Here is a 24,508-nt window from a genome sequence, read left to right on the forward strand (position 1 = left end):
TTACTTACAATGGCTTAATGGAAACGAAATAACCAAAGACTGAAGTATATCTACGCATAAATAAAAATACATAAATGAAAATTAGCATGAAATTAATTTATTGGCTTTTATTAAATGTACATGAACTGCACTAAGCATATACAGTAATATGAGATTGTGATTTCTTGTGTTTTATCATTCTTCCTGTCATCATTTTCTATTTTGGTTCTTCAGCCATAGATTTTGCTTGTTTATTCTCCAACATGAAGTGACTCACACTCCAACCTTTTTCGCAATTTTCAAAGTACTCTTATCATTATAAAATCTAAAGATGGTCATAAAAATACAAATTAATCAAAAAACATGATATAGGCGATATAGGGTCTGTGAAACGCAGACCTAGGTAATCAATTTGTGGTCAGTTATTGTTGATATATTGTATCATGGAACTGGTAGGAGTCTAGGCTCCTTTCTTCAAATAAAATGTGAGGTCCATGATGGAATTGGAAAGTGGAAAAAACCCATAGTTTTACATTGTTTTTTCTCGAATTGATTTTAAGCCAATCAGCTTCTATTAAGCAACAGGGTTCTTGTAAGGCTGTAAATTTAAGAAGACCATGATGCTGCCATGTCCAGTTGTCTGGGATCCAACTGTATGAACTTATGGTACAGAAAATGAAATTATTCTCATACAGGAACATAAAACACCCAAAGAGGAAAAGCAGTAATGTGTGGAGACATTACTCCACACTCCCACCTCTTCTCCCCATCTGCCTCTTCTAAACCCCATCAGGAAGCCCAGTGACTTCAGTTCGGTTAAATTTCAACATAGTTGAACAACGGGGGGGATATAGACCACACACAGTATGTTCTGATACAGACCACAGTCAAAACACACAGCTGCTCTCACCAGCATCTGAGTCACTGTTACCATCTAGTGGAGAGAAATTAGACCACAAGTTCAGCAACACATGCCATCACACAGAATTGTAGTCAAGTACCAGATGTATTCCTTCAGAAAATAGCATTTCTCTAACTGCATGACCTGGTGGATTACTGTACATTCATTTAGATGAGCAACACATACAAACATACTTGCAGCAGTTTTTACTTATGAAGACTAACAATCCATGTCACAGATTTTGGATCCCTAAGTGTGCCCTTGATGAAAAACATATATATATATATATATATATATATATATATATATATATATATATATATATATATATATATATATATATATATATATCATATATGTATATTGTCAATCAAAAATGATTCATATGCAAAATGGCAGGCGTTTTTTTACTGACTGTAAGAATAAAAAATGGCATCAAACATGATGATGTACAGAATATATCTTTAGATGTTACCCCTGGATTAGCACAAGTTCCACCTTCTCTGGGTGCCAATTTCTGCTCTTCACCTTATATAGGTCGTCTATGATTACACTGCTGACACAGGCTACTGTATATCAGCCTGTTGAGACTAACTTAATCTTGGACAGAAAATGCATGAAATGTGTGTAAAGGTTTGACTTTATATACCATAAAGTCAGCTTTTTGTTGGTTTATGTTTCAAACACCTTTTCACACCTGAAATCTCAAAGGCATGGATGAAAAGAGCGATTTTCAGCACTGACACTGGAGATACATCTAATGTTGCCATAGCTACCAAAGCTATGAGAAAGAGACCTTGCACTTATTATCCAGAAATGAAATGCCTCTACCGGCACGTCATGCTATCCTCCAAGCAGGTGAGAGAACAGAAAGACTGAAGTTAATGTAGGTTTGATGTAAAACTGGTACTCTGGAATAAGACATTGACATTTCCTTTGTCAGGTTTCAAGCCTCAGTCTGCTGACAGACAGTGGATGTGGACTGAACAAGACCCCTGTTGACCACTGTATAAGAAGTACTGAAGAAGAGATGTGAGAATGGTTAGAGGTCTTTGAAAGGTGATAGTCATGGTGAGGGCTATGTTGGGCTGCATTACTGCTACTATTTCACAAGAGCAATACTCTGTCCTATATAACCAGCCAATACACTTTACAAATAGGCTACCAAGCAATTAGAGTGACTTTATAGGATATTTTAAAAAATATAGATAAGTTGCAAAATAAAATTGCTAACTGAAGATTAACACTGAGTGTCCCAGATGAAAATTATAGGAAGAATGTGAGGGGATCTTTTGTTTTGGTATGAGATAAATCATAACAAATATTTTCGTATTACTAGTTTTCCACTGGGTGGACAGCAGAAGGTTTAGTTATATAATCATCTGTTTTGTATTTGGTGGGTTCTCTGCAGAGATGAGGTGAACTACATCTCTAGAAGTAGAGAGTGGTTAGAAAAACCCTGTAGACCATCTAGTTTTTTAGGAATCAGTGACATGCACTGAATTTCACTGTATCCAGAAAGAAAAGTATCCACATCACACAAAATACTACCTGTCATACCTTCAGTTTTATGCCTCTTGCAAATAGTGCTATCATTTTCAGTTCCTCACTGCAACTGTTCCATAAATTCACACATTTTTCTCAAGTCGTAAGAGCTGGCTTTCATTTTAGATGCTCTATTCCTGACTTTAAACTTGACTTCTTAGGTGCATGACCAAAGGCCCCACATGACTGTTGCAGCACTACGGCTGGTTTCGTCAAACTAAAGGTATTTGTAAGTTTATGGTATGCATAATTCTAAATGACAGGAAACAGGGCTGCGACAAACGATTAAACAAGCAGATCAACCTGCCAATTATTTTCTGGTCAGCTGGATTAGTTCAGTTTTTTTTTTTTTGTCTGACCAATGTCTGACCAATGGTCCGAAGATTCAGTTTAATGTCCCAAATAACAAAAAAATTGAGAAGCGGTAACTAGATTACATTTTTGGATTTTTTTACTTAATGAATAACTTAATCATCATTCAATCATCAATTATTTAAATGTTTTCTTTTGACCAACTAATTAATTAATTGACGAATTTTTTCAGCCCTAGTTGAAGACATCCATGAAAGGTCTGGGTTGTAAAAAGCCAACTTCTTTATCACAGCATTTACTTTAACAGATAAGTTCCTTACCTCATTTTCCAGTGCAGATAAGCTCTGTGTTGCCGATAAAATTACATGAATAAACACAGGACAATAGTATTGGAAAGGAATTATTAACAGAATTTGGTTTAGTTTGCTGTGTAAAGCAGAACACACTTATTTAACCGCGTAATTAGCCCACTGAAAAGACATGAAGTTATCACATTTTAAGCGGGCGAGTGATGCATCTTACCACAGGACGATCTTTGGTTAACTTCCCGCTAGGTTACGTCATGACGTCAGAACAAGGAGGGAGGGTGGATGGTGGGGCGTACGGCACTCGGAGGTGGGGTGCCGCTCGCCAAACGTCTGTGTCAGCTCCAACAGTTTGCTATCTCCCTTGTAAGTGTAAAATATATTTTTTGTTTATTTTTTTTTGGTTTTTTTGACCGTCCGTTTATGTGTTTGTGTGATGTGTGACCCGTCTGTGTCCCACTAGGAAAAGCTGTTAGAGCGTCAATGTAGATATTTCATCGTATTAGCGGCACAGTCCGATGACACATTAACGGGACTGTCAACCTGTGTCCGTTAACACACTGCTGCTCACTGACAACAACGCTGACTGTGGCACTGAAGTAACATTTGAACGGCTTTTAAAGCGTCTTACATGGCACTTCGTGTAATTTCACAATATACACTACGGCTCGTCTCTTATTACTTTATTTCTGTTCAGCGAAAAGTACGTTGTGTGTTACTTAACGGGGAAATTTTAGACTTATGTTTCGTAACGGTCGTTATATTTCATCTCCTGTAGTGTCACAGTATTCATATGCGGGCTTTTTCCTGAGGCACTTCAATAACAAAATGACTAAAATGTTGTGGTATATTGTTCAACACATTTGTCTCTTTACTTGTAAGTTATAGTAGGAAACAAACACTAAAAACAAGAAAATGTATTGCATCTTTAAATAAGACTTAAAGGAAGTTATATGTAGGAGCTTGCTTCCAGTTAATCTATGAAACATTGTTTTTATTTACTATGATGCTGTCATATTATCTCCGTGGCTTATGATATTAGCCATGGCCCTGCCAGTCTCTTGCAAGCCACAGAAGTTTTAATAAACCCTCAGCAGGGTTTATTTTAGTCTCAACTGGCTAATGCAATCTTATGAGCTAAAGACATTTCATGGCCAAGAAAGGATGGCAGTCCAAAGCCTCATTACATCTGATGCCTCGTATTTTTCACAGAGGAGCATTTTTTTGTGTAGCCTATTATTATCAGTGTCTGGGAGACAGACAGACATACACACTCTCACACACAGGCAGGCATCAGGCAGGGAGATGCAGAGTACAGAGTGCCAAGGAAGCATTTAGGGGATTACAGTTTCCATCTCACTTTTTCTCTTCTTTGTTGAAGACCTGTGGGCCTGATGTAGCAGGTTTTCATCTCCTCTGCAATGAAGGAAAGCTGCTCCAGCATCATGATTATGGACTGAAGGTTTGTTTTCATCCTCTTACTCTACTCATCCAACTGTTTCCATCTGTCATCTCTGACCATTTTTGTAACCTGGTGATTTTGACACTGCATTGCATGTACAGTAGATACACATGTAAAGGGTTGGAGAGGTCCGGTATGACATGATCTACCCCACTATCTGTTCAGCATACTCTGCTAAGTGGCTGAGAGCTTGGCTGCCCCTCCAGGGCACTGCTAATGCAGCCATTCATGTCTCACTCCGATGGTCAGACCACCACGATGACGCTGCCCTCCTCTTCCTCCTCCTCCTCCTCCTCCTCCTCCTCCTCCTCCTGTTCCCGCTGCACTCACGTTGTGCTTTCTCTGTTGGGAGCTGAGCTAAGAATTGAGAGTCTTTGTATGAGTGTAATGTGTTTGTGTGCGTATATATGTATGTGTGTTTGTGTGCATGATGCATACAAACTCAGTTGTTTTTAAAGATGGAGTTACCTCCTCATCTGACTTGTGCTCAGTGCTTAATGTAACACTTGAACAGGATGTGAGATGTGCTTATCCTAGATCAGATCTCAAGATTAACACAGCTTACTCTGTGCTCGCCTGCCTGTCACAGGCAGTGACTAATTGGCTGTGTACAGGAAGCTTGGTTTTTCTCACAAGATTTCTGCTGACACTGCAGATAAAAACATAGTTTCTGTTATACATATGATGGTTTTATTTATTTACCATATTGGTAGAGACTTGTAAAGTCTTGTTTTGATAACAAGGCAAGACAGATTGTTGTACATTAATAAGGTTTTTGTGAAGATGGTCCATACATTGTCATCTAACCGGTGTATGACATCATATCTCTTGAGGACCAGCTGCAATCTTTTCATTGTTTACATTAAATTTAACAAGCTATTTGTATCTAATGGGCTGTGTACATTCATAGTTGGTCTTAGTTTGAAAAAAGCTGTCAAACTAACTAAACAAAACTTTTTATGATATTGTAGTGTTTAAATAAGTAACACTTCCTCTGGGTGTTCTGATTTCTTCCTAAATTGGCCTCTCAATTTCCCATAGGTGTGACTGTGACTGTGAACATGACTGTGTTATCCCTGTGACAGACTGTGCTGTCTCCACAATGTACCAGACTTCTCGCGCAGTGTATACCATGCAAAGGCTTCAGCCGCCTGAAACCCAGAATAGGATAAGTGGAATAGAAGATGGCTTTACATGCTTTATGAATATTTTGCCACGTTAAATTACTTTTCTTTTTTGTTTTCTCTTGTTTAGTGCCTAATGCTTGGTTGTTCCCCTCTGTTGCAGAGGTTATGTTGCACTTTAGGTGCAACATATCCTGGGTTGCCTAGGTTCAGTTCTTGGCAGTAGTACCCCCAGCTTGGTTGTGCATTCCAACCAACATAATTGGTAGTGTCTGCGAATGGGAAGCCAGTGAGGGATCATGTCTCTGTTGCTGCACTAGAGATTCCTTCTGGTTTGTGAGGGCACTTGGACACTTGATTCAAGAGGATACAGATAATTGTTTTTTCACCTCAGTTGAGTCAAATTAATCTCAGCATCACTCAGAATTGGCTTTGTTCTCTCAACCAAAGGTCCAACCATGGCTAAAGAGGAAGTGTTGTATCTCAGAGAGGAAACACAGTTTTTCCTTTCACTCTCTCACCCTCTGTGTCACACTGTCTCACCTTCTTTATCATCCAGCTGTGCTTTGCTGCTTAAAAACCAATAGGGTTGCAGCGGTGTCATAGTGCAGTTTCATTTAGATGCCACAGAATTCCTCATCGCTGCTGCAATCAGTAGCATCAGAACGCACAAGAGTAAAAGAGTTTGTCTGTACCATCCTTGCTATTAATGTTCTAGCAGTTGACAGACTGGGTTTCTTCTCTCCAGTAGGACTGACTCCCACACTTAAAGAGTGAAGGTGAAATTCCTTTATAAAGGCTGTGGTTTCTAATGGCAACGAAATGCCTTCTTCCCTCTGATCCCTTCCTGTTTGAAGACAGAGGCAGAAAAGAGGCAGGGGTCACACAGTGTCACAAGAGTTTGCACTTTAAAATATGGCTGAGCTCCATGTTTAAGTAAGTCAGTCAGTACATTCCAAAATTACAGTCTTTTTAGGTTGTGCAGCAAAACCCTGTTTAGACCTTTATCTTAATCTGATGGTAGTTTAACATGTTGGTCTTATGTCTGAATAAGTACCCTTTTACCTAAAAGTCAACAGCAACAGCAACCATACTAGGTTGGATCTAGTGACATTTCTGTATCACTTTCAATATGTCTGAATGCTGTCAGGTAAAAGTAAAAGCGGCGGAGCTGCAAAGAAGTAACAGCAATAGCAGAAAAACAAGAGTTAACATTGACATTGCTTTCCACTACTGGAGATAGCTCTTGGTGACTAAAGGAATGAAGTTTGATGCTGAACAGGCAACGTTTCTTCTAGACAGATAAGTAATCAGCTCTCAGTGCTAATGTTGGCTATGCAGCAGTAGCAAAAACTTACATATGGCACCTTTAACATCCCTTTGATGAACTGAAAATAAAGTGATCAGTCAGTTAGCCACTAGCTTTTATGCATCACAGTAGGGTTGTGAGGTTTCACTCTTGAGTATTCATATCAGGCTCACTGAGTTATTTGGGAAATATTATGCCACACACATTTCCGTCTGCGCAAAATTTGATCATTTTTTATCATCCTTTCGTTTCAGTTTTGTTTACATCTCCTTGTCTTTACATGGTGGACTTAAGAATAGTGGATATTTAGGTTTAGAGGTCAGGATGAATTTTATCTTTCAATTTGAATCTTCTCCCAGACTGTAGACTTGATATTGTTGACCCACAGTCTATGTGCTGAGCCCAATATCACATTCATAGCAAAAGCTTCAAGACCAGAGCTTGGATGTGCTGATCCCCACTAACCCCTCTAGTGAGCTCAAGAGGTGTCTGGTTACCTGAACCCAGAGATCTGACTGAAGAGTTATTTAAATAGGTGACAATATGGATGATTTATATCTGACTGCGTAAAGTTGTTCTCACCTGCTGGCACCACGAACAGCCAGACGCCCTACAGCCTGATAACCTGGCAGGTTTCTCTCCTTAGTTGCACAAAGTGTGCATTGACCCTGACACGCATTCCTTTTCCCGTCCCTTATGGCTGTGCGCCTTTAACACAATCTCTGGTATGAGATTTCAGCTGGTGTGTAGGTGGTTTCCAGCCTGTTGACAGTTGATGATTCTCTGCCAGAGCGGGTGGAATATGAGCTATGTTGGCCAAGTTGAAAGCCTGGCCACTGTTAAACACCTATCAGGTTAGTAAGTGAAGGCCACTTTGCAGGGCTTGAAATCTCTACTAATTTCTCCTCTTGTCCACTGGAAATCCCCTCTTGAGATAATCTGTCTTACTTGTAAACAGCAAGAGAATCAGATCCTCAATACACTGACCATTAGGTCAGCACTGAGTGTGGCTGTAGTTGTAGTCAACATGGACCAGTGTCAAGTCCATGCACAAAGTAAATTATTCATTAGGATACTTGCTGTGGTGTTGTACATAGGTACAGAGGTGTCCCTTAAACAAGGCTTCCCAAGTAAACATACAGACTCATTCAGCATAATGCTTCATCACTCACAGCCTGTCTAGATTTGTTCACCGTCCAGCCCCACTGTACAACCTATACACAGACATACATGTGATATTCACAGCCTTGCACAAGCCTCTGAGACTCTTCGTCACTTTGTTTTTGCAGCTTCCCACTCCGCAGACTCTGTTAGGTTGTTTTAGATGACTCAGACTTGCTTCACACCTAATATACCACCTACTAGTCCCATTGTCGTAGTGTGTGTGTGTGTGTGTGTGTGTGTGTGTGTGTGTGTGTGTGTGTGTGTGTGTGTGTGTGTGTGTTGAATAAATATGTACATATGCATTTTTATTCATTTTTTGTGATCAACATTTTTATGTTTTTCACAGCACTATCAGTGGGGGAGATAAAGAGGGACATAGTTACATAGTTCTGTTGCCTAAATATATATAATACACTGTAGACAGACTTCCACATCCGTAATTGAAAGTTCAACCTCCACAGTCATACATTCATGATGAAAATGTTTTGAAAACATGGTATACAGGTCAGTTTCCCCAGGCTCCTATAATATAGTCTGTTTGGCAGCTTTACAAGCAGACTTTCATCTTTCCTTCTTCAACTTTTGTAAACAAGCAAACAGATATGTGTTTTCTTCATGCCCGGATGTATATGAGTAAATCATTGTGTGTCTTCTGGTTTGTCCTGTTCCTGGAAAGCTGAGCGCAACTTTGGCAGTGCGGCCTCCCTGTGGGTTTCATTTTACACAATAGGGCGTTGTGCCTGCTTCTGTCAGGGAACAACCTGCCATTCACCTTCTTATTCAGACACAATCTCTGCTGAGCGCCCGGGCTGAACCTGACACGGCCAGGCAAAACACGTCGTAGACCGTTGGATGCCTTTGATCCAGCCTGGTCTCTTTCACTCCCTCTGTAACCTTCTGTCTAACCCTTCTCTCACTTACTCCCTCTCCCTGTCTGGTACAAAGACTTGTGTCTCTTATCACACTTTTTGCACTATGCTGAAGTCATCTCCTGCGCTGTCAGGATTGATACAAATGTGCTATTCTCTGCCTCCCTGCCTCACAGGCAGACAAACACACACACACACACACACACACACACACACACACACACACACACACACACACACATAAAAACAATAACGATTGTTCCTGTTTCCTGCCGATGCTGTCATTATGCAGCTGCTGAATGAGATATGGTCCATTTTCCATTGGTCAAAGTCAAGACAACACACTCAAACACACACACTCACATATGTAGGTGCAAATATTCACATTTCCGCACAATATAATTCCCGCTATCTCTCCTTCTTTCTCTGTCCTTTTCTCTCTGTGTCTGATACAAACACACACACACACACACATTCATGCATGCGGTCACACACAAACATCGCTGCCAGAACTCTCTGGCCTAATTCCCCTCTTATTGATGTGTGTCTGTCAGTGAAAGAGGCGCAGCACAAAGAGCAGCGATGGGCCTGTGTGTGGCTCAGTGGGAACAAAGAACAGTCTATTCCACGCCAGCTCTCAGACCCTTCTGGAAACACTGCATGGGCTTGTTTAAGCTATGGCCATATTTTGAATTAACTGACTGTATGTTCAGCAATGAACAACATGGCTGATTCTGTGTCAAAGAGCACAGGCCAGATTGACCTCCACTTGTCTTGGTCATGCCCAGTTTGCAACTTTTTTTAAGTCAAGAGTTGAAAAGTTGAATTAAGTAGAGGAGCCAAGAAGAAACAGAGGTCAGGTTATTGTGCATATATTTGGCGTGGAACTACTGGAGCTAGTCACTGTAACTGCTATTTGCATGCAAAGACTGTAATAGCGCAGTGCTGATACATAATTTATCTTGCATTATGTTAAATTGCAGATTTTCAGCTTTATTGCTTAGCTATTAAAGCTGTCACCTTCACATTTGTAGCTCTGGAGCTTAATCTCGTATTAAATAATTACATTTGACGGTCTTCCTTGTTCAATAATGATAATGGATGTGATTTTAGAACACTTGCGTGCCACATCTTCATCAATATAACCTTTCTGCCTGAATGAAGCTGTGGCTGTTTTATATCCAGAGAGCCAAAGGGAACATTTAAGCTGTGATACTGTAATTCATTGTTAAACACAAGCACTTGACAGAGCTTGTTATCATGAAGCAAATAAGTAAGGAAATTAAAAAAACAAAATGATTGCTGTTTAGTCACAATACCCCATTGTTTTTATTAAGCTGAATCTTGGATCTACCATGTTATTTCACACGTTTGTCACTGTCAGCAAAATGACATTGTAAATGTGTGAGTTTTTTTAAGTCGACCAGTGCCAGAGCTCTGCTGAGCTTTCACCATGTCTCTAGCATAGCTGGCCAAAGACAATGACAGCAGGACTTGATGACTGGAAGCTCAGTCACAAGGTGTGTGTGTGTGTGTGTGTGTGTGTGTGTGTGTGTGTGTGTGTGTGTGTGTGTGTGTGTGTGTGTGTGTGTGTGTGTGTGTGTGTGTGTGCGTGCTTGTATTTATACAAGGGTATGAGTGAGGGTGACAGGGTTCCAGAGAGGCCATTGTCCATGTGGTCATTCGTCATTCACCTTTCACATTGTGAAATCTCTGAGATAACTGCTGACTCACAGAGGCTGCTGACCCCAGCTGTCACTGACACCTGTTAATCACTGAGAATCACACATAGTCTGTCACACATCTGTTGCTGTGGTGGATGGGGTTAAATACACCAAAATTCTATCCCCAGCATGTTTATCTGAGAAGCTAGTGAAGTGAGTATTTTTTCTAAGACAAGCACTAAAATATAAATTTTTTAAAATTTTTTCTGAAGCATTCTTGGGTTAAAGGAATAGTTAACTTGAGATTTCTTGTTCTGTCACATATTTCACAAAAGAAGTAGTTATAACCTATCAACAAAATTTCTTAGATTTTTAGAACTACAACAAAATACTAATTTAGATGTCGGAGTAGTATAATGTAGTGAAATTACTTAGTTTTGGGTGAGAACAGGACAAACATCATTCGAAGACCCATCTGGTGTTTTGTTCTTTTGCATCATCACCCCATCAAGGTGGAATGACAAGCTTTGCTTAAATTGAACAAAGATGCAGGAGCTCTCATGCATACACAAGCATCTACACCAAGTATGACAATACTGCTTTATCCTCTAAAGGCTCCTGAAAGAGGATTTAGTTTGAATATAAAACCATAGGTAATCAAGAAAGCATCCAATCCAGCATCAGAATCAGTTTGGGGATGAAGGAGGGGATTTACAGGCACAGAGGGAGGGATGGGCACAAGGGTTCGGACAGAGCTTCAGGTTCAACTTCAGCTTGAGGACAGGATGAGCTAAGGTTCACCCCCACCAACACTGACCAGCTCCAAAACAACAGCACAGCACACTGTCACAATCAATCACACTTCACTGTGACTGCCAGAAAATGCCACTTAGAAACTGTTTCAATGTCAAGTATCAAGTATGCATGTATGCATGACTATTCATCCTCTATGAGCAACTGCTCAATTAAAGAGCTTGGTCATATAGAAAATACATATCAATAGAATCATAGAATCATATACTATAGATATCTGCAAACATGAGTTTTTGAGTTTTAATTTATTGCCACAATAAAACATGAGTGGTTATAAAATGACCATTATGAAGAAATAATGACAGCCAGTGAAGAAACAAATGCATGGTCATGTTGAATATTAAAATCGATTTTGTCATTGTATTGAACTTCATAGTAATATATAACTATTTTTCTTCAGATATTTTCAGGTACTCTAAACTATAAGATTTCCATCGTATCCCATTTTTTGAATATTGGCAACAGACCTGTATTATGATAACTTGATGTCATTTTTTTCAACATGATTTACTGTATTTCCACTGAAATTTAAAAAAGTGGAATTATTTTCTCGCTGTAATCAAAAACACCAAATTGAAGCTGTTTATATTATTAGCGTGAAAGCCACTGCCTAATGGCTAACAGCACAATATCTTGATCGCTACAGGCAGCAGCCAGCTAGCAGGTGACTAAAGTGAACCTGTTTAACACCTGCTCTCTCTCTCTCTCTCTCTCTCTCTCTCCCTCCCTCCCTCATATTTAACTGATTGGCACCAGCATATTCACACGCAAGCTCTATATTAAGCACATCAGTAACTGCTGGCTTGAATCTGCTCATTGAACAGAACGGATTAGACAAGACCAGACTTAAGATCAGCTTCTGTAGAAAGTAAAACCTTCTGTGTGAATGTGTTTGTGTGCATGAATGCACCTTTTCTTGGCAGTGATAGTGTGGCCATTGTGAAAAGTGATATGTTACCTGCAAGTAGCTTCATGCTCATTCTCTCCTTCTGTCTTTGAACCTAGCACAGAACTGAACAGCTGACTGTATTCATAGTGATGTGAATTAAGACTGTTGCAGCTTCATTTGCATAGATTATACTCTTGCAGTTGTTAGAAGTGTTTGCATGTGAGCTCGTCTGTCTGCCCAACTTTGTGTTAGTCTTCATGACCCGACGATGCAGCTGAAGGAATATAGTTTGAATATGTAACTGTCCCTCCCCAGGCTCTGAATGTTCCTGCCTCGTTTGTTTTGTTGCCCTCAATGGGAGCAGCTATTGATGCTGCAGGGAGGCTCAGGCTGACTGCCTGCCTGTCTGTGGGTCTGTCTCTGAGGTGATCACTTCTCCACCAATAAGATTCCTTTCTTGAGGAAGACAGCTTGTATTTTATCAGGTGTCTGTGTTGGTTTTGTCACTGACTTAAATTCAGCCAGGCAGTGTGCGAGGCTGCAGGAGGCGATCATGCTCTGACCTGTTGTTTGTGACACAACACTGTGCGTCGGTTCTATTGCGGAAACCCTTGTCTCTTGATACTGCCACAGGATAAGGAAGGGTTGCCTTTGGGGATACTAAATGAGCTCCTGAAGGAACATACACACACAAAAACACACACAAAGTTGTGTCACACAGTATCATGCATGTTCTGTTCAATATTCCCAACATGTTCACAGCTCACAGTGAAAATGATAATTGATTGCAATCAGAGTAAGATGCGCAATAGATTGAGCATGTTGAGGTCACTGAGAGAACTGAAGATTGGAGTTTCAAATCTTATTCTCTGTTTTTCTTTCTTTGGTTTCCCTCATCTATCCACCTCCCTCTCAGGTAATTCACAAGAGTGAGTCACACGAGGCTGACAGTTGGGCTGATGGTAGGTGGGTTTTTCTTCTGAGCCGAGTCATCGTTGCTTTCCCTCTCTCACTCCTCTATTCTTTTCTGAATCATTCTTAGTGTCTTGTGTCTTTCTGGCCGCATCTCCCTCCAAGCTGTTGTTTATTTTCTTAACCTGCATGTACCTGTTTACTTTTGAATTAATTTAAGCTTTATTTTGTGATCCTTGTAATATGCTAGCTAACTTGGATCCAGCTTGTTTCCCTTTAATACTTGTGTTTGCTCCTGAAACATTGGCCTTTTTGAATGTTGAATGATTCAGAGGACTAGCACAGCTGTCACCAAGACAGCCTGTCCAACTAATGGTAGTGTATTTATCCTAGATTATATTTAAATTACAGTTGCAAAGTTGCTTATTCATATTTATCCTTCAATGCCGATTAAAGCTGTCCAGCTTACAGACTATAAAACTCTATTCTGATTACTGTGCATTCACACTTTGTTCCATTTGCATGAAATTTGAAAGATGCAAATTGTCTCAAGTAAAAGTGAAAATTGGTGATTGCATATCACTGGATCTAGGCAACATTCCAGCCTCTCATAATCCATCTCCTCTCTCTCTGTACTAGACCAGCATGGCTACTTGTTCCTGAATGAAAGATGCATGATCCCTCTTTGGATTCATCCCCCTGACCGCCACTGAGCCGATTGAACCCTTCATCAGACAGTCTCATCTCCACCTCCACTGTTTTCTACTTTACTCTACTGTAGTCTAGTCTTTTGTCCTTCACAGTTGTTTTCCTGTTGTGACCCTCTGCATGTCTGACAGATAGAGAGAGAAGTGTTAGCAGGCTGTTTAAGGACAGTTCCTCCCTGCTATTCATTAGAGGTCGGTGGGGCTACATGCAGCAGGGGGGTGACAGTCAAAGGGAGCCAGAGGGGGTGGGTCCCAGTTCTGGTCCTGGAGCTAAAAGAGATGCAGAGGGGTCTCAAAGCTCAGGGTGGAAGAGGGCCTCATCCCAGTCAGAGCACACTTTCAGTAAGATGAGCCAGAACGCGAGGGAGAGCATGGGGGTTCTTGGCCAGGGACTGAAACAGCTGTTCCAGCAGCAGCGTAAACACCTCTCCCTCTCTCGCTCCACCATCACCTCCTCATCCTCCTCCTCATCTTCCTCTGTAGTGTCAGCAGGTGGCACCTCCCCCTCTGCCCGTGAGGATGCCTCGGGGTCCTGCTGTCCTGACTCTGACCGCCTCTCTGCTCCTGTGGTTCCTTCTGCAGCTGGCCAGGGCTCAGCGGCTGTGGGCATGATGAGGCGTGGGACCAGCCTGCAGAGCCGGCGCAGTAAGGGGTCGGGATCAGGGAGCGGAGACCGCGACCCTCTCCTGAGAGGTAGCCCGCAGGCCCCACGCCGCCGAAATACCAACGATGCACAACAGCATACCAGCCGCCCACGCTCCTCTTCTACCACAGACACCACACCCAGCAGCCCCGTCCCTGGATATACTGGCGGTGATGTGGTGCTGTCATCAGGCTACCAGTCCACGGAGGAGACGGACAGGGTAAGTGACAGCATCCGTGAATCATATTATCACTAGACAGGCTGATCGATGTGCCTTTTTTCCCCTTTTACTGGTGTCAGGCCTTGTTTGTCAGTGAACTGTCAATCAAAGGCTTAGGTTCACCTTGCTGATGATGTAACACTCCCTGCTGTTTCAGCTGTGGTCTTTACTGCTGTCTTTCAGTACTGCTGTCTGATTTTGCCATGGACAGATATCCATGGTGCAGTTTTAAACTAATAAAACACTAACATACAATAACACATGCATTCACACACATATGGACACGTTAGTGTTAATGTATAAGTTCAAAAGTTTTTAAAGTGTGTCTCAAAACAATAGTCAGGTGCTCATATGAACACTGAATAGGTTTTGCTTTTGTGGTAATCATTCCTCCTCTTCATACTGGCCATTAAGTGATCCCTGTCTAACACACTTTCAATGGAAGTTATATTCACAAAACCTACAAAATTCACATTTCTTCTACACAAATATATATTCCAACTTTTTCTGAAACTATTATGAGGCTCCATCCACAAATCAAGTCAATATCCACAGTTACAGTCTTTTATCGTCCCTCAGTGCAGAAATGCTGTCCAGCTCAACAAAAAGAGGGAATCTTGTACTAAAACTAACTTTGGAAGACATTCACTCAGGACTGCTGAAGCTATTTATTTATGTAGTACATGTGTAGTCTCTTTAAATGACATGTGGTTGCCGTATAGCTTGTCTGTGGATAGCCGTGTCTTTTGTTGTAAGACCACAGTGTGTTTAATCCAGAGATTTTTTAGAGTAGTGTATGAACTGCCTTGTCTGTAATGGAGGATAAATAGCATAGATGTCTTTTGTGTGGTGTATTGGTTTCTTAAAACCTCACAGCCTTTTACAGTCTGATCTTTAAACGTAACCTCAGGTCCTGATTTTTAACCACATTTCTTTAGGTTTTCCGGGTTACAGTTTGATCTGTTTGCCACCAGAGGTCACTGTCAGATCACCTAACCTGCTGTAAGCAGCACTGGGCTTGGTTCATGTGGAGGTTGTGTTTGCATTATGAGCTCATGTTTGTGGTGGACTAGCCTGTTCCTTGTGTTAATGAAATAAGCACAGCCATGGACACTGTATCAGTGTGTCACAGATGGAGTGATGGCCGGCTATCAATCCAGCAGTGGTCAGTAAGTCTAGACCAATGGGCATTGATATCCACAATAACTGACAGCTTTAATCTGTGAGATAAATTTAATATTGTCATTCTAGTCAGTCCCCATTCATCATCCAAAAAACCAAGTTTCCTTCAGTCCTGTGAAAATGACCTCACCTGAGATGACAAAGCAGGACTGAGAGCAGACGTCTGTGCTCCATTAGTCCTGCTGCTGCCGTGACAGGCGACCGTCAACCTCTCCGTGGTCTTGCCCTTGTCTCCCTCATCTCTAGCTAACATCACAGCTCTGTCTCCACACAGCAACACAGCAGGTCATCCAAGCAGTCGCCGTGGTTACGCCAAAACTTGCTGCCTAGAACTACGCCCTGCTTGGGTTGCCATAGTAACAGTGTGGTCGACCTTGGAGGTGTGTGACATCCTGCTGTTAGTGTAGGTCGAGGGTTGTCGAGTTGCAGGAATGATTAACGTTGTGATCAATTCTCCTGTCATATCATCCTCCCCCTCACCCTCTTTCTTTCTTTCTTTCTTTCTTTCTTATTTTCTTTCTTTCCTTATTTCTTAAATTGTTAATTTCTTTTTTAATTTCTTTCTTTCTTCCCCTCTTGCACCCCCCCTTGCCTTCTCTTCCTTTTTCTCTCTCTTTCCCTCCATGTTCCCCTCCCTCTGTCCCTGGAGAGAGTTAGTATAGACAGTCAGCTGGTCCCTCCTCCTCTCCAATCTCCCCCTCCTCCTCCTCTACCACCGCCTCCTCCTCACCCCACCCTTCGGCTCACTGACAGGAAGCAGGAGGTAACCTTGCCTAGATGAGTGAGAGCTGAGCACTAGCTGTGTGTGAATGTGTTATCATTGCTGAGGTTTAGAAGAGGATGTGAGGGGTGTGTGGGTGTGTGACTGTAAAAGCCTCATTTTCATCTGCACGAGTATGTGTGTGTTTGTGTGCGTGTGTACTGGAAATCATTTGTGCACTAACAGCCATGTGGTGTGAGCATCTTGTGTAAGTGACTGTGTCTGTGAGCGAAAGCGACAGAGCTCAGGGGATCACTGTGAATATGAGTAGAGGGCAACACAGCTGAGCTGTCTTTATCTCTCCTTGCTCTCCCTCCCTTTTTCATCTCCCTCTTTCTCTCTCCTCATTTGTGTTTGTATAGTAGACGAAAGTGGCGTGGACTAGAAATGTGTGTGCACATGGATGTTTGGAGAGGAGGGTAGCGTGTGTGCCTTCAGTATGTGTGTGTGTGGAGTGTACTATGTGAGCTGTGTGTATTTTGGAGGGATATGAGTGGAGGAGCATAGAGCAGGGGGTCCAGCTGTGGCTCCATCAGTCAGTCAGTCAGGATGGTGCAGCGCTTCAGTCTTCGTAGACAGTACTCCAAGGTAAGCTTAAAACACACAAGCTTGTTTTTCATTAAAACAATGTCTGTGTGTCCCCATCTCCATGCTGCAGCTCTTTCAACTAAAGGTGCAGTTGACTTAAATTTTTGCTGTTGGCAAAGTCTTTCATTATCTTCATAACGCTTTTGTAATGCTTTTGCATATCGTTTTCCCCCTCTCTTTTCTTTCTCTCTGTCTGTGGTATTATGTCAAGAGCTTGTGGCTGCTTGATCAGAGCTTAGAGTTCTCCTCCTGCTCAAGACAGCAGTCTATAAAATGGTCAAATTTGAATCTGCTGTCATGTACAGAAACAGTGTACATATCAGCAGCCACTTGACAACTTTTTGGGGGGGACTTCGATCCATATAGTAAGTAAGCAGTCCACCTATGCACTTCATGTCAACTCTTGTTAAACAGTAACTCGTGCTGCAGCAGAGCGGCAGTCCATGAGGTCGATCAGAGCCGTCACTAAGGGATGCAATTATTAGTAAACATTGTGTTTGATTATTGGTGACTGGGGAGCATTTATGAGTCCTTTGCAAAAGCAGGGTACTTTAGCATGCTCTAAAACTGTCCATGAGATTCATGTGTCTTTCCCCGAGGGGTAGTTCTGAGTAGAGGGCGTGTATGAAAACTCTGCTTTAAGTCTGTTCTGCAGCTGGTGCTCAGCCTGTGGGATTAATTACAATTAGCTGCTGATTAATTGATTGACTGACTACACCCTCCCTATTCATCTGTGTAATGGTGCTTGGAGATGTTCATATGCCTGGAAGTATCAGCATGTATAGATGCACACATGGGCAAGACAGAAGCACAATCACACTTTCAGACTAAAAGGCCTGAACCCAGACTGATGGAGTCTGATCTAGTCTTGTCTTTTTTCTCCTCTCAGAGGGATGAAGAGATAGAACAATAGTAAAAACAAACAGGGGAAGTGAAGGGCTGGAAGGCGCAAAATGTTTAGTGTCAGGATGTAAGACATGTTTTGGACACGAAATGGGAAAGAACAGAGGAGTAGGTACTGCTGGGATATGAGCTACAGAATTGAGACAAAACAGAAGCTAAGCCTTGGGGCTAGTTCTCTCGCAGCATAGGATTTTTTTGTGTGAGAAAGACTGAAGCTGTGTTTGTCTTTGGAGAACATAACCGTCTCCGGGGCCCGTCTGCAAATGTTCGCTAACCTTTTCCCCGTCAATAGTGCGATGTTGGGAAATATTGGAAAAGAGGGGGGTTGGGTAGATGACCCCGTCTCTTTCCCTTAGGCCACTTCTCCACATGCCCACCTGTCCTCCTGCCCATCCCTTGTTTCTATTGTCTGTCATCATACTTTGTTTTCCATGTTTGATGCTTTGTTCATCTGCAGTATCCATAACCAGCTCAAAACATGCCACAAATTCAAACAAGAGCAGCAACATCCCGCTGAGCTGAGCTCTGCATGCATGCAGCTGTATGCAGAGTAAACTGAAAAAACTCAGTCTGAAAATATTGGCCGGATGATAAATGCATACTTTTTTTACTAACTATTTTGAACAGAGTAACAGAATTTCTTATTTTAATGTGAATTTTTCCTTACTATGTTGTGAGCTCTTTATGCATGTTGAAATATGTGACATGCTGTATGCGATATACACCAAAAAAAGAAAAATTTAGTTTGTACATACTTGTTTGGGAAAAATACTGAATAACACAGAGGAGTGTGTGGGGATTTGTATCCTGATTGCCTTGGATTAAGTTTACTGTGGGGTTTCTCTAATGTGCCTGGGTTAAATCAAATACACGCATATATATTATGTATTTGTCTTGTGCCAAGGGTCATTCTGGTCCGTAGAGGATAAAAAAGAGAACTGAAAGCAAATAATTTAATGCAATATTGTTTAAAAATGGACATCAACAATTAATAGTTTATCTACATTTTTGCCAATTATTATTTTCTATTGTTAGGCTAATTGAACTGTTTTAGCTCTAGTTTGTTCCATATCTCACAGTTTCCATGCTCTATGAATCCATGTTATATCAGAGGAACTAGTTCTTTACTGTCAGATTTTGACTGTTTATAATAAGGTTAATGGCTGCCAATTATAGGATTTGTAATAAACTAATGACAAACAAACAAAAAACTAAGTAATGAATTATTAGAATTCATGTCTGTATTTCTAGACAAGCTTCACTTTTGAAGGATTTGGTCCTCTTGTGTAATTCCACCAGTGTTTTTGTCCTGTAAGAGAGCAGTAAGGAGAAGTGTCAGTGGGAGGCGTCAGACATCACCTGGTCCCCTGAGGCTTGTTCCGTCCCTGCTAGTTTAACATCCTCATCACTGTGCTCTCATCGTCTCTCACCTCCCCAGGCTACTGGCTGTGTGGTGATGAAAGCATTTGTGCCCTTTGCAGCAGGACACCACAGCTCGTCCTGGAACTATTTTAGTGACACTGAGTTATTTGAAAAGCTGCAAAAGACAAACACGGGGTATTGCAAGGCCACAACCAGGGCTGCAGATGCATATGACCACAGTCAAGTCTTATCAAAGCACTGGCACAGCAGCTTGTCCTCTAGTCATAGTAAACACGGTCACAGAAGCACACAGACAAACCCGTGTATATTCAAACAACTGAGTTTCGATTGACTTTCAGCAGTGTGAGAGAGAGAAAGACAGCCATGGGGATGATGAAGCATGTGCTCTCAGTCCCCACTGAAGGTGATGTCATCTCAGTGCTGTTTTTGCCCACTACCAGCCCATAGCTAATCATTTTCAGGCACAGTGTATGTGCTGTCAGTGCACCATCATGACTCTGTGGTTTAGAGTTGTTGAATAACTATGAGACCTTATTTCAGTGTTACAGTCAAATGAGGAAGGGGTTGGCAGAACTGTGGCTTGCGCCTTGTGAGAAAAAAAGCGTTCTTCGCAAATGTGTTAATCTCCCTTCTCTGCTCTGTAATCTTTCCCCCCCTCTTGTCCTTTCCCTCTTATCTACCCTGTAGTCATTTCCTCTTCCTGTCGTTTCTCGCTCATCTTCTGTCCCTCATCTCAGGCAAACAAAAAACTCCTTTCTTTCAGTTGTCTTTTTTCATGACAAGTGTAATATTGCCTCGCCTACTTTTCACCTAAAGGCAATAAGTCCATTAAACCAACAGAATGTGTGTGTGTCGATTGATGATCAGCAGAGCAAACACTGGTATCGACTGTGAATTAAACACAATGGAGCTCCTGTTCTGACCCTTTATCCTGTCCTGTTTTCAGCTCTCTTCTTACATTACTTGCTAGCAATGGGCTGCGTGTGTGTGTACGTGTACTTTACTGTATGTGTTTGTTGGTACTCTAGTGGATGTCTCCAAACTCTACTTAAGGGGTCAAACACCATTCCACCAAATGGTGGCGTTTACATTTTTTTCCAAATATGGAGCTGACAGTGTCGTGCTGGCCAGTTAATTTTGTGTCATATTCCAATTGGTTGGTTTGTGGGGGTGGGTTATAACAGCAGTGTTACTTTGAGAATTTGTATATGAATTTTGGCGCAGGCCACCATAATTCAAATGTATCATCAGTGGACATGTCTCACAGCTTGATCTGCTGTGGGATCACAGTCAAATTGAAAACCAAAGATATAACTAAATTTTTCTCAGGATTGTCAACTTACACCTTTCACCAAAACTGTACAATGTATTAGGCCTCAACATGTCTATCCAAAATCTCCCATTGTGTTTAATCGGGGTCGGACAGTGAAGACTGTAGCAATTGATTCACAAACTTTTTGTACTCCTCAAACTATTCAGTGACTCTCATGTTCTACAGGGTTAGGGTTAGGGTTTTTCTTTAAATTTGGCTCTGTAGCTACGCCCACACTAATACAATTTCATTTTAAAATGAAAATAATCTCTGTCCAGATGAGCATTTTCACTCTATCAGAAATAATCTCCGTCCATACAACACACCTGAAAACACAGACCATTCATGTATACTGGGCATATGCGTGCTGGTGTAAACAAGCTTATTGTCTATTCAGCTGGTTAGTTGCAGAAAATACTACAAAAGAGGAACAGCAAAGGCAGTTGTAGAAATAAAATGCAGAATTTAACTGCACAACAGCTGCTAGCAAAGAAAACAAGCAAACAAATGCTTGCAATTCCTTATCCATGTAGCATTCACCACTGTAGTTGTGACAGATAAGACCCAATCGGGGGTGATTGTGGGTGACTGTCTCAAGTCTCAGTTTCTGCCTGTCCAGACTAAAAGGCAAACCTGGAGGATTCAAACTGAAACAACAATGTTTCCAAAAGTCTCCATTGAAGAGTCTTGAAAACTCTGGAGTTATGTAGACGGGTTTTAAAATTAAAACATATAAGTGTGGATGTAGCCTGTAGCCTGAGTTTATACTATTATACAAATTCATGCATTTATGAGCATGCTCATGCCAGTGTTGTAGCACTCGTGACTTAACTTGGACTTGAGCGCTGATGACTCAGACCTGAACTTGAACTCAAGCATTGACTGCATTCAAACTCGACAGTTAGAGACTGGAACTCTGACTTTTTTCATTTCCTTGCTCGTGTGCATGCTTGTGAGTGCATTTGTTTGGCTATCGTGCCAAACACAGTTAATAAACTCCCTTTGAAATGGTGACAGCTGTCTTGTTTGTGTTTAATGTTGACCTTTTTTGTTTGCCAGCTCTTTGACTTTGCTGTTTGGTGACTTGACCTCGGACTCAGACACAAACACTGGGGACTCGAGACTCGACTCAGAGACTTGAGGTTTAGTGCCTCAACTACAACAGTGGCTCATGCAGTTTTGTGCAGGATCTGTAATCAAACAGAAGGTTTTCCTTACCGAACAAGCATCTGAATCTGCTACTCTGTTATTCCTGTGCTTCACTTCTTCAGCAATGTTTCTTCCTTTTCTCTTTCCGTCTCTACACCCTTTACCCTCTCACTGCGTGTCTTACTTCATGTCCTAGAGACTCTCACTCTCTCTCTATCCCTTTCCCTCTCATCTGTGTCCAGTGCTCAGACATTGGAGTCAGTTGCCCATCTCCATGGTAACAGGGTGATGTTCAAAGAGGGCTGAAGCGCCTTTACCCAGCTGAATGCTCGGAGGTTCAGCGTATGATCTCACAGCCACCTCATCAGTCTGACTGGTGGAACAAAACCTCTTACAGTGTGGAAAAAAAATGTCTTCTAAAATTAAACCCCTGTTCACTTCACCAAATACGCAGACTTTGTATTAAATACTAATTGTTCTAAGCCTCATAATTAAGGTCTCTCTTTTGTCAAGTATTTCAAATGCCTGAGCTGCACAAAAGACATGTTGGAATGGCACCCTATCACTTCGATCTCATTGCTGAAGCGACAATGCTGGTTCCTGTTCCTGTTCTGACACATATTTAAATTAAGTCCTTTGAATGATGTACAAAGAGAGATGTGAATTGTGTGGCGGTGTCACTACAGAAAAGTTTGACAGTTAACAGACCTCAGTGGGACTGCTGTCTTCCACTTCAAAAGGGCATGAACAAAACAAAGTAAATAGATGCCCTGTAAATGTGTTGTTGTACCATGTAAAATCTGAGAGTAGCCTTGAATCAGACGCTCATCTTTATTGTGCAAGCGTGCATGTGTGTGCGTGTGTGTCTTTGTGTGCTTGAACTCTCCACCCAACTGTTTGTGTTCTCTTTGAAGCGTAGCCCCAGCCTGTTTAATTAGGCTGTTGAATATTCATGTTATTATACATATAGGCCAACGCCCTTATCCGGCACTGGCTGCTATTAGCATTCACAACACTGGGAACACGTTTGGGTACAAACACACATCACACCTTCACAGTTGATACATAACAAGCAATTTTGTGTGAAACCATCAAGGCGGATGTGATGGTGTGAAAGGACGGACTAAGAGAATGGCTCAGAAGGCAGATGGGGTGGAGGAATGTTTGAATGATAAATGTAGGTGTGTGTGTGTGTGTGTGTGTGTGTGTGTGTGTGTGTGTGTCTTAGGGTTGGGTTGATCAGCAGGATGGATGAAGTCACGGGGAAAGCAAGGAAGATAAAGCTGTGAGGTTGAAGCCATTCTTCCCTCTGAGTCAGTTTTATAGCTTTCTGATCTGGGTCTGAATGTGGAGGCAGTCTGCTGCAGCTTTCTGCCTGTTTCTCTGCTGCTATTAATAGACAGATGTCTGAACCAGTGCTGGTCAAGTTCACTTTTCAAGGACATTTAGATACATCATAACCAAAGAAAATGTCATAGCTTTTCCTCTCTGCAGATGAATGACATTCAGGCTGTCATGTTTATTGTATAACAATACCAGCTGATTGATTTTTCCAGGAAATATCCTAATATTCTATTGCTAATTTTAACTGGTTATTCTGATACTTACTGGGGCACTTTGTAGTCTGAATTAATATTTTTAAGTTTGTTGTCTGAGCATGAGGTCATGTGCATTTATGTGTGCATGTCAGCAGTGAGTCACTATGGGTCATGCTTTGTGTATTTATTTTTGGCCTGCAGCTGGTCCTTCCTCTTTGGGATGTGTGTGTGTGTGTGTGTGTGTGAGAGAGTAAGAGGACATAAGTGTGGGCATGCATGTGTGTATCTATACTGTTTTCTCAGCCGTTACAGGATTGCCACATACTTGGTCAGTCAGTCACTGAGGATGTTCTGGTCAACCTTGACCCACATGTCTGTTCCTCATACACTGTCCTGATTCATTTTGAGGGTTTACGGTGCTTGTTTTGACTGAGGCACCTGTCAGTATTAACTCTGGATATTACTTCTCTCACTTGTCAGAATATACTGCCGTGCACCTTCCTGAAAGAGTGATGTGTTTGGTTTTCCTCTCTTGACTCAGAGCGACCAGCAGATTGTTTTCAAAGGGAAATTGTTCATTCTGAGAGAGGGAGAACAGAGGCAGACAGATTGAGAGAGGGCATGCTCTAGCGTCCCTGCCACTCCCTGCTCAGTCTATATAATTTGTGTGACTCTGATGAATTATGGATGAGGCTATAGATCGCTGAGCTCAGCTCTGCTCCACTGACCCACTTAGAGCACACATCCACACACAATTCAAATCTGATCACATCCTCTGGGAAAATATGATCATTTCTTCTGTCCACTAATATCCAGAACCATTCCTTGCATTCTCGTGTGTGTCAGCCAAGAGGACCTTAGGAATCTTTCATTTC

The 24,508-nt window shown here is 41.7% G+C and overlaps 1 protein-coding gene across 10 annotated transcripts in view; it reads left to right on the forward strand.

Moving 5' to 3' along the window:
- The first annotated feature begins 3,323 nt into the window (after window positions 1–3,323).
- Window positions 3,324–24,508, forward strand: part of tmcc1a (transmembrane and coiled-coil domain family 1a) — a 42,529-nt gene continuing 21,344 nt past the window's right edge. The window contains exons 1-4 of one of the 10 annotated variants that reach the window (XM_071476610.1): window positions 3,324–3,408; window positions 4,424–4,504; window positions 13,253–13,298; window positions 14,439–14,818. In XM_071476610.1, coding sequence (XP_071332711.1) covers window positions 3,328–3,408; window positions 4,424–4,504; window positions 13,253–13,298; window positions 14,439–14,818 — 588 coding nt within the window. In that variant the 5' untranslated portion in view covers window positions 3,324–3,327. Of the gene's footprint in view, window positions 3,409–4,423; window positions 4,505–13,252; window positions 13,303–13,887; window positions 14,819–16,503; window positions 17,349–24,508 lie in introns of those variants that run through there. The other 9 variants (XM_071476611.1, XM_071476607.1, XM_071476615.1 and 6 more) reach the window with 9 other exon arrangements.

This window comes from Trachinotus anak, unplaced genomic scaffold (assembly GCF_046630095.1).
Source record: "Trachinotus anak isolate AG129_WGS33_773 ecotype Australia unplaced genomic scaffold, CSIRO_AGI_Tana_v1 ptg000004l, whole genome shotgun sequence".
Classification (NCBI taxonomy): domain Eukaryota; kingdom Metazoa; phylum Chordata; class Actinopteri; order Carangiformes; family Carangidae; genus Trachinotus; species Trachinotus anak.